The sequence below is a fragment of the Leptonychotes weddellii genome, chromosome 4 (assembly GCF_054177405.1).
Source record: "Leptonychotes weddellii isolate Sample4059 chromosome 4, ASM5417740v2, whole genome shotgun sequence".
NCBI classification, from domain to species: Eukaryota; Metazoa; Chordata; class Mammalia; order Carnivora; family Phocidae; genus Leptonychotes; species Leptonychotes weddellii.
This window is the reverse complement of record NC_138372.1, coordinates 71,108,098-71,124,860: the sequence shown is the minus strand read 5'-3', so window position 1 is coordinate 71,124,860 and position 16,763 is coordinate 71,108,098. Positions and strand designations below refer to the sequence as shown.

The 16,763-nt window shown below is 37.1% G+C and overlaps 1 protein-coding gene across 1 annotated transcript in view; it reads right to left on the bottom strand.

Annotated features, from left to right (window-relative positions):
* Nucleotides 1-16,763, bottom strand: part of LOC145715826 (BTB/POZ domain-containing protein 8-like) — a 51,207-nt gene continuing 34,444 nt past the window's right edge. Inside the window, exon 5 of the mRNA XM_081818799.1 lies at nt 1-147. Coding sequence (XP_081674925.1) covers nt 54-147 — 94 coding nt within the window. The 3' untranslated portion in view covers nt 1-53. The remainder of the gene's footprint in view (nt 148-16,763) is intronic.

The following is a 16,763-nucleotide window of genomic DNA, read 5'->3' as shown; positions in this document are numbered from 1 at the left end:
AGTGCTTTATATGAAGTATTATTTGCAGTCAAGCTGCCCTGTAAGAATTATGCTTACCCTTGAAGAGTAATGTACTCTTGGGAGCTTTCAGCCCAACAGCCACTCAGCATTGCAGCAAAATAACTAGATCTGGCACTTAAAATGGCTCTAAAGGGAAGGGGAGGGAAAAAACACAGGTAAACATTTATGTACTATGCAAAATATAATTTTTTATTAAATTCTTCACCTTAACTCTTAAAACATAATAATCTGTCTTGTTTGTATTTACTGGTAGGATTATAATAATAATAAAAATTATAAACCTATATTTATACCTAAATATTTTTTTTGTTTTGTTTTTTAGAGATAGAGAGCACATGCATATGTGGGATGGGAGGTGGAGGGAGAGGAGGAGGAGGAAGAAAGAGAATTTTGTGGGGTTTTTTTTTTAGATTTTATTTATTTGACAGAGAGAGACATAGCAAGAGAAGGAACACAAGCAGGGGGAGTGGGAGAGGGAGAAGGAGGCTCCCTGCTGAGCAGAGAGCCCGATGCGGGGCTCGATCCCAGGAGCCTGGGATCATGACCTGAGCCAAAGGCAGACTCCCAATGACTGAACCACCCAGGCACCCCAAGAAAGAGAATCTTAAGCAGGTTCCACACCCAGCAGGTAGCCTGACATGGGTCTTGATCTCACAACCCTGAGATCATGACGTGAGCTGAAATCAAGAGTTGGACACTTAACCAACTGAGCCACCCAGGCACCCCAATATACCTAAATATTTTGATTACTTAATTAGAACATTAATTCCAATGTCCTTATCTTTTTTATTTTTCCCCTTAAAGCTCTTTAACTTTAATAACAATTGAAACTATTTTCATGAGTAAGAGAGTAATAAATCATTTGCAAGGGAGTAGTAATAAGAAAGGCACTAGGACCATAAAGGTCCTGAGTTCAAGTTCAGAACTTACCCAATTGTGCTACAGAACAGCTCTTAGATGTGAGAAATGATAAGAAAGATATTTTCTTTTGAATTTCCATTCTATCTTTTCACATAAAATGTCCATTCATTCTTTAATTCAACAAATATCTATTGACTTCTATTTTGTGCTAGGCACTATTCTAAGTAGCACTAAATGAGATACACAGAACAACATTATATTCTAGTGGAGAATGGTATGGAAGAATGGAGAGGGACAAGGAGAAGAAAAATATGCTTCTGGCAATGGCTTACTAGGTTGTCTCAGACCAACACTCCTGAAAATAGCTAGGGAAAAAAGGGAGATACATACAGACATACACATAAATATATAGAGATTTTTTTAAGAAAGCAAGAATGATTTGAAGGTATCAGAAAGGTACCATCCTGGTAGATTTTGAGACAAATTATAAGACAGAAGACAAAAAAGCGGACCCAAGTATTTTAGGTAACTTTTTCCATTGAAGCAATTGCCAATATCTCTGATGAACGTAGATGCAAAAAACCTTCCTTAACAAAATATTAGCAAACCAGATTCAACAATACATTAAAAAAAAAATCATTCATCATGATCAAGTGGGATTTATTACTGAGATGCAAATGGAAGGGTGGTTCAGTAACTGCAAATCAATCAAAGAGATATATCACATCAACAGAAGAAAGGATAAAAACCATATAATCATTTCAATAGATGCAAAAAAAGCATTTGACAAAGTAAAACATCCATTCATGATAAAAACCCTCAAGAGAGTAGGTTTAGAGGGAACATACCTCAACATAAGGGCCATATATAAAAAACACACAGCCTTCATCATACTCAATGGTGAAAAACTGAGAGCTTTCCCCTAAGGTCAGGAACAAGACAAGGATTCCACTCTCACCACTTTTATTCAACATAGTACTAGAAGTCCTAGCCACAGCAATCAGACAAGAAAAAGAAATAAAAGCCATCTGTATTAATGAGGAATAAGTAAAACTGTCACTATTTGCAGATGACGTACTATATATAGCAAACCCTAAAGACTCTGCCAAAAACCTACTAGAACTGATAAATGAATTCAGTAAGGTCACAGGACATATAATCAATATACAGAAATTCAATGCATTTCTATACATAATGAAGTATCAGAAAGAGAAATAAAACAATCCCATTTATAATTGTAGCAAAAATAAGATACCTAAAAATAAACCTAACCAAAGAGGTTAAAGACCTGTACTCTGAAAACTATAAAACACTGATAACAGAAAATGAAGACAATGGAAACAAATGGAAAGATTCTCCATGCTCATGGGTTGGAAGGACAAATATTCTTAAAATGTCTATACTACCCAAAGCAATCTACAGATTTAATGCAATCCCTATCAAAATACCAACAGCATTTTTCACTAAATTCAAGCAAATAATCTTAAATGTGTATGGAACCACAAAAGACCCCAAATAGACAAAGCAATTCTGAAAAAGAACAAAACTGGAGATATCATAATCCCAGATTTCAAGATATACTATAAAGCTGCAGTAATCAAAACAGTATGGTACTGTCAAAAAATAGACAAATAGATCAATGTAACAGAATAGAGAACCTAGAGATAAACCCATGATTAATCCGGACAAGGATTAATTTTCAAAAAGAGAGTCTCTTCAACAAATGGTGTTGGGGAAATGGGACAGCTACAAGCAAAAGAATGAAACTGGACCACTTTCTTACACCATACACAAAAATAAACTCAAAATGTATTAAGGACCCTCCCCAATGTCTATCACCCAGCCACCCCAAATACATTATATGTTAAAAAAAAAAAAAAAAAGAAGAAGATAGTAGGAAGGGAAAAATGAAGGGGGGGAATCGGAGGGGGAGATGAACCATGAGAGACTATGGACTCTGAGAAACAAACTGAGGGTTCTAGAGGGGAGCGGGGTGGGGGGATGGGTTAGCCCAGTGATGGGTATTAAGGAGGGCACATATTGCATGGAGCACTGGGTGTTACATGCAAACAATGAATCATGGAACACTACATCAAAAACTAATGATGTAATGTATGGTGATTAACATAACATAATAAAATAAAATTTAAAAAATTAAAATAAAAAAAATGGATTAAGGACCTAAATGTGAGACCTGAAACCATAAAAATCCTAGAAGAGAGCACAGGCAGTTAATTATTCTGACATTGGACATAGCTACATTTTTCTATATATGTTTCCTAAGGCAAGAGAAACAAAAGCAAAAATAAACTATTGGGACTACATCAAGATAAAATTCTTGTGCACAGCAAAGGAAACAATCAAAAAAACTAAAAGACAACCTATGGAATGGGAGACGATATTTGCAAATGACATATCCAACAAACAGTATTCAAAATATGTAAAGAACTTACACAATTCAACACCAAAAAAGCAAACAATCCAAGTTAAAAATGAACAGAAGACATGAACAGACATTTCTACAAAGAAGACATATAGATGGCCAACAGATACATGAAAAGATGCTCAACAGCACTCATTAGCAGGGAAATACAAATCAAAACCACCATGATATATCACCTCACACTTGTCAGAATGGCTAAAATAAAAAACATGAGAAACAACAAGTGTCAGCAAGGATATGCAGAAAAAGAACCTCATGCACTGTTGATGGGAATACAAGCTTGTACAGCCATTGTGGAAAATAATATGGAGGTTGCTCAAAAGTTAAAAATAGGACTACCTTACAATCCAGCAATTACTCTAGTAGGTATTTACCCAGAAATACAGAAATACTAATTCAAAGGGATACAGGCACCCCAATGTTTACAGCAGTATTATCTAAAATAGCCAAATTATGGAAGCAGCCCAAGTTTTCACTGATAGATGATGAATGGATAAAGAAGCGATATATTTATAATATATATAAAAGGAATGACATCTTACCATTTGCAACTACATGGATGGAGTGAGACACCGTAACAGTAAGTGAAACAAGCCAGTTGGAGAAAGACAAATACTGTATGATTCCACTCATATGTGGAATTTAAGAAACAAAACAAAGGAAAAAAAAAAGACACAAACCAAAAAGCAGACTCTTAACTATAGAGAACAAACAGATGGCTACCAGAGGGCAGGAAGGGAGGAGGATGGGTGAAGTAGGTGAGGGGGATTAAGAGTACACTTACCATGATGAGCACTGAGTAATATACAGAATTGTTGAATCACTATATTGTACACCTGAAATTAATATAACACTGTATGATAACTACAGTGAAAATAAAATTTTTAATTTTTAAAAACCAAAAAAACTCATCAAATTGGATTTTGATTATATGTGAATTCTAAACATAATAAACTGCAAAAAAAAAGAATAAAAATAAAACCTACTTAACAAAGAAAATTACAGGCCAAGATGACTTCTCCAGTAAAGTCAAACATTTAAGGAAGATATAAAATCAATCTTCCTCAAATAAATTTTTATTAAAAATCAAATATAAATAAAATAGAAAAAAAAACCAAGAAGAAATACTTTCCAACTCATTTTATGAAGTCAACATAATCTTGAGACCTAAACTTAACAAGGATACTACAAAAAAAAAGGAAAATTATGGGTCGACTTCTCTCAGAAACATAGATGCAAATATATTCAACAAAATATTAGCAAACTGAACCCAGCAATAAATACATTGAATAAAATATCATAATCAAGTTGAAATTATTATAGGAATGCAAGATTGCTTTAACATTTCAAAATCAAGCAATATAATTTAGCACATTAACAAAATAAAGGAGAAAAATTGTGATCACTGAAACAGATGCAGAAAAGCATTTGACAAAATTCAACACCAATTTATGATTTTAAAAATTTAGGCAATTCCAATCAAAATTTCAGAAAGTTATTTTGTAGATATTGACAAAGTGATTCTAAAATTTATATGGAGGGGCGCCTGGGTGGCTCAGTTAGTTAAGCGTCTGTCTTCGGCTCAGGTCATGAACCCAGGGTCCTGGGATGGAGCCCCATGTGGGGCTCCCTGCTCAGTGGAGAGCCTGCTTCTCCCACTCCCTCTGCCCCTCCCCCTACTTTGTGCACACGTGTACTCTCTCTCTCTCTCTCACTCATTCTCGCTCTATCTCAAATAAAGTCTTTAAAAAAATAAAATAAATAAAATTTATATGTAAAGGCAAGAACCAAAAATAGCCAATACAAAACTGGAAAGAAGAACAAAGTTGGAGGATTCCAACTACCTGATTTCAAGAGAAACTATATAGTTATAGTATTCAAGACAGCATGTATTTTTGAAAGAAGAGACACACAGATCAGAGGCCAGAAATAGATCTACACTAATATAGTTAACTGAGTTTTGACAAAAGCACCATGGCAATTCAGTGAAGAAAGGATGGTCTTTTCAACAAATGGTTCCAGAACAATCTGACATCCACTCGCAGAAAAGTAAAACTCTTTAACTTACACAAAAGTTAACTCAAAATTGATCAGAAGTCTAAATATAAAATACAAAACCCTAAACTTCCAGAAGAAAACATAGGATCTTGGATTTAGTGATGAGTTTAGATACAATATTAAAGTACAATCTATAAAAGAAAAAACTGATAAGTTGGATTCTATTACAATTAAAAACTTTAGCCTGGCAACTACAGTCAGTAATATTTTATTGTATATTCGAAAGTTGCCAAAAAAATAAATCTTAAAAGTTTTCATCATAAGGGAAAAAATTTTTTTGTAACTTTGTATGGTGATGGATGGTAATTAGACTTAGTGTGGTGATCACTATGTATATAAATATTGAATGATAATGTTGAACGCCTGAAACAAATACAATATGAGAATTTTAACTCAACAAAAAAGTTAAAAACTTTTGCTCTGTAGAAGACACTGCTAAGAGAATGAAAAGACAAGGCTTGGGGAGGAAATATTTGCAAATCACATAGATAAAGGACTTCTGTCCAAAATATAAAGAACTCTTAAAACTTAATGTTTGACAACAACCCAATTTAAAATGAGCAAACGATATGAACAAAAAACTCCCAATGATATACAGATGGCAAATAATCATGTGAAAAGATCCTCAAGATCCTCTGTCAATAGGGAAAAGTAAAATGAGGGCACCTGGCTAGCTTGGTCGGTAGAGCATGTGACTCTTGATCTCAGGGTTGTGAGTTCAAGCCCCATGTTGGGCATGGAACCTACTTAAAATTTTTAAAAAGTTAAAAAAAAAAAGGAAAATGAGATTCCAGTACACAGAATGACTGAAATTTCAAAAAGTGACAATATCAATTACTGATGAAGATGAGGACCAAAAGGAACTCTCACTCACTGCTAGTAGAAATACAAGTGGGGGGCGCCTGGGTGGCTCAGTTGGTTAAGCAACTGCCTTCGGCTCAGGTCATGATCCTGGAGTCCCGGGATCGAGTCCCGCATCGGGCTCCCTGCTTGGCAGGGAGTCTGCTTCTCCCTCCGACCCTCCCCCCTCTCATGTGCTCTCTCTCTCTCAAATAAATAAATAAATAAATCTTTAAAAAAAAAAAAAAAGAAATACAAGTGGGGGGCACCTAGGTGGCTCAGTCGGTTGAGTGACCGAATCTTGATTTTGGCACAAATCATGATTTCAGGGTCGTAAGATCGAGACCCACATCAGGCCCCCACTGGGCATGGAGCCTGCTTAAGATTCTCTCTCTCTCCCTCTGCCCCTCCCTGACCTCCCACTCATGGTATGGAAAGGAAGGAAAGGAAGGAAGGAAGAAAAAGAGAGAAAGAAAGGAAGGAAAGAAAGGAAGGAAAGAAAGGAAGGAAGGAAAGGAAGGAAGGAAAGGAAGGAAGGAAAGGAAGGAAGGAAAGGAAGGAAAGGAAGGAAGGAAGAAAGGAAGGAAGAAAGGAAGGAAGGAAGGAAGGAAGGAAGGAAGGAAGGAAGGAAGAAAGGAAGAAAGGAAGAAAGGAAGAAAGGAAGAAAGGAAGAAAGGAAGAAAGGAAGAAAGGAAGAAAGGAAGAAAGGAAGAAAGGAAGGAAGGAAGGAAGGAAGGAAGAAAGAAAGAAAGAAAAAGAAATGCAAGTGGTACAGCCACTTCGAAAGATAGTCTGGCAGTTTCTTACCAAGCTGAACATAATCTTACCATATGATCTGACAATCACACTCCTGGGTATTTAACCAGCTGATATGAAAATTATGTCCATCAAAAACTTGCACATAAATGTTTCTAACAACTTTATTCAAAATCACCACATCTAAGGCAACCATAATGTCCCTCAATAGGTGAATCAATAAACTGTGATACATTCTTTACAACAGAATATTACTCGGTGATAAAAAAAAAAAAAGGAATTAGCTCTCAAGCCACACAAAAACATGGATGAATCTTAAATGCAGGGGCGCCTGGGTGGCTCAGTCGGTTAAGCATCTGCCTTCGGCTCAGGTCATGATCCCAGGGTCCTGGGATCGAGCCCCGCATCGGGCTCCTTGCTCAGCAAGGAGCCTGCTTCTCCCTCTCCCTCTGCCTGCTGCTCCCCCTATTTGTGCTCTTTCTGTTAAATAAATAAATAAAATCTTAAAAAAAAAACAAACTTAAATGCATATTGCTAAGCAAAAGAAACCAGTCTGAAAAGGCTACATACTGTTTGATTGCATTATATGACATTCTGGAAAAGTTAAAACTGTGAAGACAGTTTAAAAAATTACCAGAAATTTGGAGAGGGCATCAATTACAGGGAAGTTTTAGTTGAAATTATTCTGTATAATACTGTAATGGTAGATGTAGGACAATATGCATTTATAAAAACCCATAAAACTTTACAGCACAAATGAACCTTAATGTACATAAATTAAAACAAAAACACTTAGGAGGAGGTCAGGGGACCCTAGGGTGAAATGAAGACTGTGACAAAAGAATCTAACTGCATACAAATATATGAAATAACCTCACTGAAGGGACTGGAAAAGAAAGGTCCTGGCCTAAATAACCTTGGAAATGAGTACAGACTATAAGAAAAGGCAAAGGAACATTATACTCAAGTTGGTGAAGTTATTTCCCATGAAGCAGGGATTAACAATTCTGAAACCATTACACATGAATACTGGAATTGAAGAATCAAGTACTAGATATTAGAGGATGAAAGCCAAGTTTGTCACTGCTATAGAAGATTACAGATGAGTAAGGAGGTAGACTAGGATGATCTATGTGGTGACAGATTAGTGTTGGAGACATCAATATGAATTTATATTTAGTTTAATATAAAGATGGATTCAGAGGGCGCCTGTGTGTCTCAGTTGGTTAAGCATCTGCCTTCGGCTCAAGTCATGATCTCAGGGTCCTGGGATCAAGCCCTGCACTGGGCTCCCTGTTCAGCGGGGAGACTGCTTCTCCCCCTCCCTCTGCTGCTCCCCCTGCTTGTGCGCTCTCTCTCTCTCTCTCTGTGGTAAATAAATAAAATCTTTTTAAAAAGATTGATTCATATAGAAATATTTATAGCTATGTGCATATATGCAGGTTAGTGTATATATATACATATATATTCTTTGCTCTGTCAGCTGAGTGACCTAAAAGAAACAGCAACAAGCACACCCAGTATCCAGATATTAGTTTCTAATACCATCAGAATAAAAGAACCAGGGTTCATTAGAGAAATGGTTGGTTCGAGGGCAGATGAGCTTAGAGCATTTTTAGTGTCAAAAAGTAAGGAAATACCACACACACACACACAAAATGATGTGGGGGATTGTCAAAGGGACATAAGAACAAATTGAAAGAGCTCCTGTAGCTAAAGCTGGAACAATTTCAGCAACAAAATAAATAAGCCAAAGTACAAAATAAGCAAAAGTACAAACCAAGCACAAAATATAAGTCCAAGTACAAAATAAATATTAATCCATATGATGATACACAGATATGACTGAATAAATAAATGGGGAGAAAGAGGCAAATTTCTTGTGCAAAAGAATTCCAAATAATTTAGATAGATACTATTCCCTCAAGAAGGTGAGCCATAACTCCCATCCCTTAAGTGTGGACTATATACAGTTACTTCTTTCCAGAGAGTACAGTGTGCAATTGGGAGATGGGTTGGAAGTAACTTTGGGGATGGTGATGGGAACGACTTTACAGTGCAAAAATCAAACAAAAACTACCTTAGCCAGGTGATCAAGGTTAACATAAACAGTGATAAGTCTAATGATGATTACATGTACCTATGAAATGATGTAATAAGAATGACATTTTATCCTTTTGAACTTTCTCACCAAAACCTATAACCTATTTAATGATGACAAAAATCAGATAAACTCCAATTGAGGAACATTTCTACAAAATACTTGCCCAGAGCTCAAACTGTCAAGGTCATCAAAAACAAGTAAATTCTATGAAGATGTTAGAGCCAAGAGAAGCCTAAGGAGACATGACCACTAAATGTAATGTGGCATCCCAGATGGGACCCCTGGGGAATAAAGGACACCAGGCAAAAACTAAAGAATTCTGAATAAACTATGGACTTTAGTTAATGATAATGTCTCAGTGTTGGTTCATTACTTGTAACAAATGTACTATTCTAAATGTATATATAAGATGTTGATAATATGGGAACTGAGTGTGGAGGCATACGAGAATTCTCTGTCCTCTTCCCAGTTTTTCTGTAAATTTAAAATTGTTCTAAGAGGGGCGCCTGGGTGGCTCAGTCGTTGGGCGTCTGCCTTCGGCTTGGGTCATGGTCCTGGGATCAAGCCCCACATCGGGCTCCCTGCTCCGCGGGAAGCCTGCTTCTCCCTCTCCCACTCCCCCTGCTTGTGTTCCCTCTCTCGCTGTGTCTCTCTCTGTCAAATAAATTTTTAAAATCTTAAAAAAAATAAAATAAAAAAATTAAATTGTTCTAAGAAATAAAGTATATTAAGAAAAAAATTAGGGATTCTTCTTCCACTTTTGAAAGATAGCTTTTCTGGGGCGCCTGGGTGGTTCAGTTGTTAAGCATCTGCCTTTGGCTCAGGTCATGATCCCAGGGTGCTGGGATCAAGTCCCACATCGGGCTCCCTACTTGGCAGGTACTCTGCTTCTCCCTCTCCCTCTGCCTCTCCCCCTGCTGTGCTCTTTCTCTCTCAAATAAAATATTAAAAAAAATAAAAAATAAAAATGAAAGCTTTTCTATATTAACAAGTAGAAAAGTGATTAAAAGAATAAAATATGACACTGGGGGAAAAAGGAAGTACAGGACTGATCCTTAAGAGAAGGAAAACCAATGAGGTAAGCCCTACAGTCATGATGCTTTTTCTTCCTAGAAACAATTTCTAGATTATGGCATAGGGAGGACAAACACAAGAAGAGCCTGGTTGTCTTACTGAGCTCAGAAGACTAATATAGGAGCTTCAGGAGGATGAGTCAGCTGGAATTTATGAGACATAGTACTATGGAAAAGGGAGTTATGAGAAAAAGAGCTCCAGAAATTAGAGGAATTAGGTTTTGTCTGAATATAATCTGAACATATATAGGGTAAAGCTCCATGAAGCCAGGCAAAGAATAAAGGCCAGGGAGCTGGCCAACATTCAAGCTCCTTCCAGCCAGAATTGAATACTTGGAGCACTAAGGAAGCTCCCAGAAGGGTGACATCCCAGTAGACAAGCTATATAACATTTAGAGCAAAGGCAACACTAGATCCACCTTAACAAAATTTAAAAACAACTCTCAAAGATAAAGCTGATCCACAATAACTAAATTACCTGCTAAAACATACTTCAACACTTTTAGACAACAAAATTCAAACACTCAACAATATAACATCCAGTATGTAATAAAAAATTCTAGGTATTTAAAGAAGTAGCAAATGTTAATTATAAAGGGAGAAAAAGCAGTCAATAGAAGCAGACCCAGAAATGAAAGAGATGATGGAATTAGCAGACAAAGCATTTTTTTTTTAAGAGAAAGAGAGCAAGTAAGTGCGCATGAGTGGGGAGGGAGAGAGGGAGAGAGAGGCATGTTGTGTTAGCAGACATGAAAACAACATTAATCTGGTTGTACATCTCCATCAGAGCTCCTGGGTGATCAGGTGCATTGTCAATGAATAGCAATATTTTAAAAGAAACCTTTTTTTCTGAGCAGTAGGTCTCAATGACAGTTAGTCTGTCCTTTGTAGCTCTGAAGACAGGCACTGACTTCTCCTCTCTAGCCCAGAAGGTTCTAGATTGCACTGCATCTTTTTTTTTTAGTCTCAAATTTTTATTTAAATTCCAATTAGTTAACATATAGTATAATATTAGTTTCAGGAGTAGAATTTAGGGATTCATCACTTACATATACAACCCAGTGCTCATCACAAGTGCCCTCCTTAATATCCATCATCCATTTAACCCATCCTCCACTGACCTCCCCTCTAGTAATCCTCAGTTTGTTCTCTATAATTAAAAAGAGGCTTTTCCTGGTTTACCTCTCTTTTTTTCCCCCCTATGTTCACCTGTTTCACTTCTTAAATTCCACATATGAGTCAAATCATATGGTATTTGTCTTTCTCTGACTTATTTCACTTAGCACCATACTCCAGCTCCATCCATGTCGTTGCAAATGGCAAGCTTTCATTCTTTTTGATGGCTGAGTAATATTCCATTGTGTATATATACACCACATCTTCTTTATCCATTCATCAGTCAATGGACATTTGGGCTCTTTCCATAATTTGGCTATAGTTGATAATGCTGCCATAAACATTGGGGCACATGTGCCCTTTCGAATCTGTATCTTTGTATCCTTTGGGTAAATACCTAGTAGTGCAATTGCTGGATCTTAGAGTAGCGCTATTTTTAACTTTTTGAGGAACCTCTATACTGTCTTCCAGAGTGGCTGCACCAGTGGCATTTTAACCAAGAGTGTAAGAGGGTTTCCCTTTCTCCGCATCTGCACCAACATCTGCTGTTTCCTGTACTGTTAATTTTAGCTATTCTGACAGGTATGAAGTGGTATCTCATTGTAGTTTTGATTTGTATTTCCCTGATGATGAGTGATGTTGAGCATCTTTTTATGTGTCTGTTAGCGATCTGTGTCTTTGGAAAAATGCCGATTCATGTCTTCTGCCCATTTCTTAACTGGATTATTTGTGGGTTTTTTTGGAGTTGAATTTGATAAGTTCTTTATAGATTTTGGATATTAACCCTTTATCAGGTATGTCATTTGCAAATATGATTGCATCTTCTTCCAATAGAATAAAATCTGTGAAAATCTGTGGTTTAGTGTAGCCACCTTCATGAATTATCTTAGCTATATCTTCTGCATAACTTGCTGCAGCTTCTACATCAGCACTTGGTACTTCACCTTGCACTTTTGTTATGAAGGCAATTTCTTTCCTTCAACCTCATGAACCAACCTCTGCTTGCTTCAAAATTTTCTTCTGCAGCTTCCTCACCTCTTTTAGTCTTCACAGAATTAAAGAAAGTTAGGGCCTTGCTCTGAATTAGGCTTTGGCTTAAGGGAATGTGATGGCTGGTTTGAGCTTCCATCCAGACCACTAAAACTTTCTCCATACCAAAAATAAGGCCGTTTTGCTTAACATTTGTTTGTTCACTGAAGTAGTACTTTTAATTTCCTTCAAGAACTTTTCCTTGGCATTCACAACTTGGCTAAGTGTTTGGCACAAGAGGCCTAGCTTTCAGCCTGTCTTGGCTTTCAGCATGCCTTCCTCACCAAGCTTAATTATTTCTAGCTTTTGATTTAAAGTGAGAGATGTGCAACTCTTCCCTTCACTTGAATACTTAGAGTCCATTGTAGGGTTATTAACTGGCCTAATTTCAATACTGTTGTGTCTCAGGGAATAGGGAAGCCTGAGGAGAGGGAGAAAGATGAGGGAATGGCTGACTGGGAAAGAAGTCAGAACAAACATAACATGTATCAATTAAGTTGGCCATGTTATATGGGTGCAGTTCATGGCACCCCAGGACAATTACAATAATAACATCAAAGATCACTGATCACAGGTCACCACAACAAATATAATAAAGAAAAAATTTGAAATATTGCAAAAATTATCAAACTGTGACACAGAGACATGAAGTCAGCAAATGCAGTTGGTAAAGTGGCACTGATAGACTTGTTTGTTGCAGGGTTGCCATGAACCCTCAATTTGTAAAAAACAGTAACAACAACAAAAACCATACTATCTACAAAGCACAATAAAGCCAAATGCAATAGAAGGAGGTATGCCTGTATAAATATATAGCACGTCATAACTTCCAAGTGTGGCAGCCTCTGATCTTTGCCTGCATAACTGACCAGTGGCCCCAGTAGAGCACTCTGCATTCAGTACCACATGGGTCCCAAGGCCACTTTCTCACAGGCTGTTCCCTGCCAGTGACAAGCACATCAGGGACACTAGGCAGGCCTATTTCAGAGAGACAGAGCCTTTTCTGATGGGTGACTTTGGCCTGGGGACTTTCTAACAGTCTGCTGATTTTCCTCAGAACTGCACTGCAGCCTAAGAAGCTACTACGCAAGCTTCCTTCTTTCCCCTTCTCCTTCCATCACGGTCAGATCAATACTGCAGTTTGACAGCTCCTTCAGTCACCTCTGGATTCCTTTCCATGTTCTCTCACATGAGTTTACCCTAACACATTTCTTGCAAGTCTAACCTCCATCTCATGTCTGCTTCTCTGAAGATTTGCACTAACACAGCATGCTATTTCCATTTAAGTAAGATTAAAAGCATCTGAGACTTAAATAATTGCCCTGACTTCAGGACAGAAACTTAGAAAACATTCTTACTTAATAAGGATACAAGCCGGGTGCCTGGGTGGCTCAGTTGGTTAAGCGACTGCCTTCGGCTCAGGTCATGATCCTGGAGTCCCAGGATCGAGTCCCGCATCGGGGGACTTCTCCCTCTGACCCTCCCCCCTCTCATGTGCTCTCTGTCTCTCTCATTCTCTCTCTCTCAAATAAATAAATAAAATCTTTAAAAAAAAAAAAAAAGGATACAAGCCTCAGTTTAAAAAAAATAATGCTGTAGGGGGCGCCTGGGTGGCTCAGTTAAGCATCTGACTCTGGATCTCAGCTCAGGTCTTGATCTCAGGGTCGTGAGTTCAAGCCCTATGTTGGGCTCTATGCTGGGCATGGAGCCCACATTTAAAAAAAAGTGCTATAAATGGCATGGTGTATTAAAAATCTTTGCCAGATTTTTCATTTTTCAATATGCCAAAACCATTTTCTCCTTTCGATTAAATTTAATCTCAACTGACAAGGCTGCTTCTGGCTCTGTCAAGATGCCCTAATTTCCCCCTTGCTCTTGCTTTAGTACATTGCTTGCTATTCAATACTTCCTGATGTTAGCTGAACTAGATTCACTACTCCAGGCAGAATAATGGCCTGGATTACTCAGAGAAGCTCTAAAGAAGGAACTTTTTACTAGGACTGTTTTTTTTTTTTTTTAAGTACTCTTGCTCCAAGAATACTTTTTAAACTTTTAATTCTATATAACTAAATAAAGGTTAAACCCAGGGTAGTGAATCCAAACTTTTTATAGAGCTGTGACTATACCCATTGCACTTCTTTGCAAACATCTTAGAGAACATAAACTTTAAGAGCTTTTTCTTAAGACATCCATTTTGACATCCATTGATTATAGCTTTCACAAGATTAGCCTTTCCTAAGTTAAAAAATTATTTGCAAAGTGTAATGGATGCCCTCTTTAGAACTGACAGTTTTTGGTTAATCAAAAAAATTGAGAGAATTTAAAAAATTATTTGTGTATATCATAATCATTTTATAATAACTTAAAAATAAATATGGAGGGGCACTTGGGTGGCTCAGTCGTTAAGCGTCTGCCTTCGGCTCAGGTCATGGTTCCAGGGTCCTGGAATCGAGCCCCACATCAGGCTCCCTGCTGGGCAGGAAGCCTGCTTCTCCCTCTCCAACTCCCCCTGCTTGTGTTCCCTCTCTCACTATGTGTCTATCGGTCAAATAAATAAATAAAATCTTTTAAAAATATAAATATGGAAAAGGACAGCATAGGAAATATAGTCAGTAATATTGTAATAACTGTGTATGGGGACAGTGGTAACTGTATTTATTGTGGTGAACATTGCATAATGTATAAGTTGTCAAATCACTGTTATGCACTTGAAACTAGTATTATATGTCAACTATACTTCAGTTAAAAAAAAAAAATCATTTTACTGAGCATTAAAACAACTCCAGAAATTCCAAATCATATAGGTGGAAGTATGCTAAAAAACTTCCATACTCTTTATGGGGAGAACACTACCAGTATCCACTTGATAATGACCCTAACTTCTTGCAGGGAATAAGCAGTCTCAAAAAAACCTCTCTACCCCTAACACTGAACAATCCTTTCTCTTTTGAAATTCTCCAAACTGTTTGCTTACTCGCTTGCAGCCAACCAATCACTGACAAATGTACCTGAAGACCAGTTAGAACGTTTCTCCCACTTCCAAAAACCATATCTCAATAAAACACCTGCCAATTATTAAAAAAAAAAAAAAAAAAAACAACGCATATGCATTCATTCACAATCTTTCACCATAAGGCCAATCCCTTTTTTAATGTGAGTTCACTGACTAGAGCCTCTTATTTCTCACAAAAGCTATACATATATATACATCTATAATTTCTAATTCAAATTTCTCTAAAATGAAGAATGAAATCTAAAACTTTTGCGAAGCAACTGAAGTATAGAATCATTTTAGATTTTTATAATTTCCCCTCAAACTTTTATATTGTTCATCTATACTAAATTCAATAGCAATTTTTTAAAGTGTGCCTTTTTTATTAGATCTTCACATCACTTTAGTTTCCACTGGAATGATAACTTTTTTTTTAAGTAATTTTTTAAAAGATTTATTTACCTATTTTAGAGAGAGAGAGCACGAGCGGGAGAGGGATAGAGAATTTCAAGCAGACTCCCTGATGAGTGTGAAGTCTGACTTGGCTTGATCCTGTGACCCTGAGATCACAACCTAAGCCAAAATGAAGAGTCAGACACTTAACTGTGTTACCCAGGCGCCCCACAATAACTCTTTCATACTTCTTGTATCATTGGTTTATTTGATATTTCATTGAGTTATGCTGTGAAAATAAGAAGTTAAATGGCATTAAATAGGTTTGGGAACAACCCAAGTGACCTTTGGAAGACACAAACTCAATGACAGGACCGGAAAAGTGTAAGTACACTAGAGAAGGGCCTCCTAAGCTTTCACAGTTCTGCCTACTGTGCTGTTAGCATGTTCTATAGAGAATATGTGAAGAGCAGTTTTAGTCAAGTTCAGTTAAGGAGCTTCTACTGCAGGTGGTTTGTTTCCTTTCAGGCACCCAGAGCCTTCAGCTTTGGTTCCCCACTGCGACATCTCTCAAAGACCTGTGGCACCAAGGAATTTTATCTCTTTCCCCTCTATTATTACCACATCAAACCTCACAAGTGGACAGGGTTGACCATTTATCACTAACAAAGTAATTAATACTAAGATGGTAGTGACTCACTTTATTGCATGGTAATTTGGAATTTTATTATCATTATTTCATTAAGGCTTCCTGGCAATCTTCCTGGCAAATCCCAAGTAAGAGAGCAAACTTTTTCTATAAAGGGACAGATAATATCAGATATAAATATCAGGCTTTACAGGTTACTGTTGCATATGCTTGTCTTTTTGTTGTTCTATATAAAAAGAGGGCAGTGACCAGATTTGAGCCATAGTTTGCGAAACTCCACTATAAAATCAGGTACAACAGGTAACAATGTGTCTCTCTTCCAGATACCTAATACATATTTATAGCAACTAACATTTATTGAAAGCTTATAGCGTGCCAGCTATTGTGTTTTGTGTGCATTACCTGATTCAATCCTCACAGCCATCCTA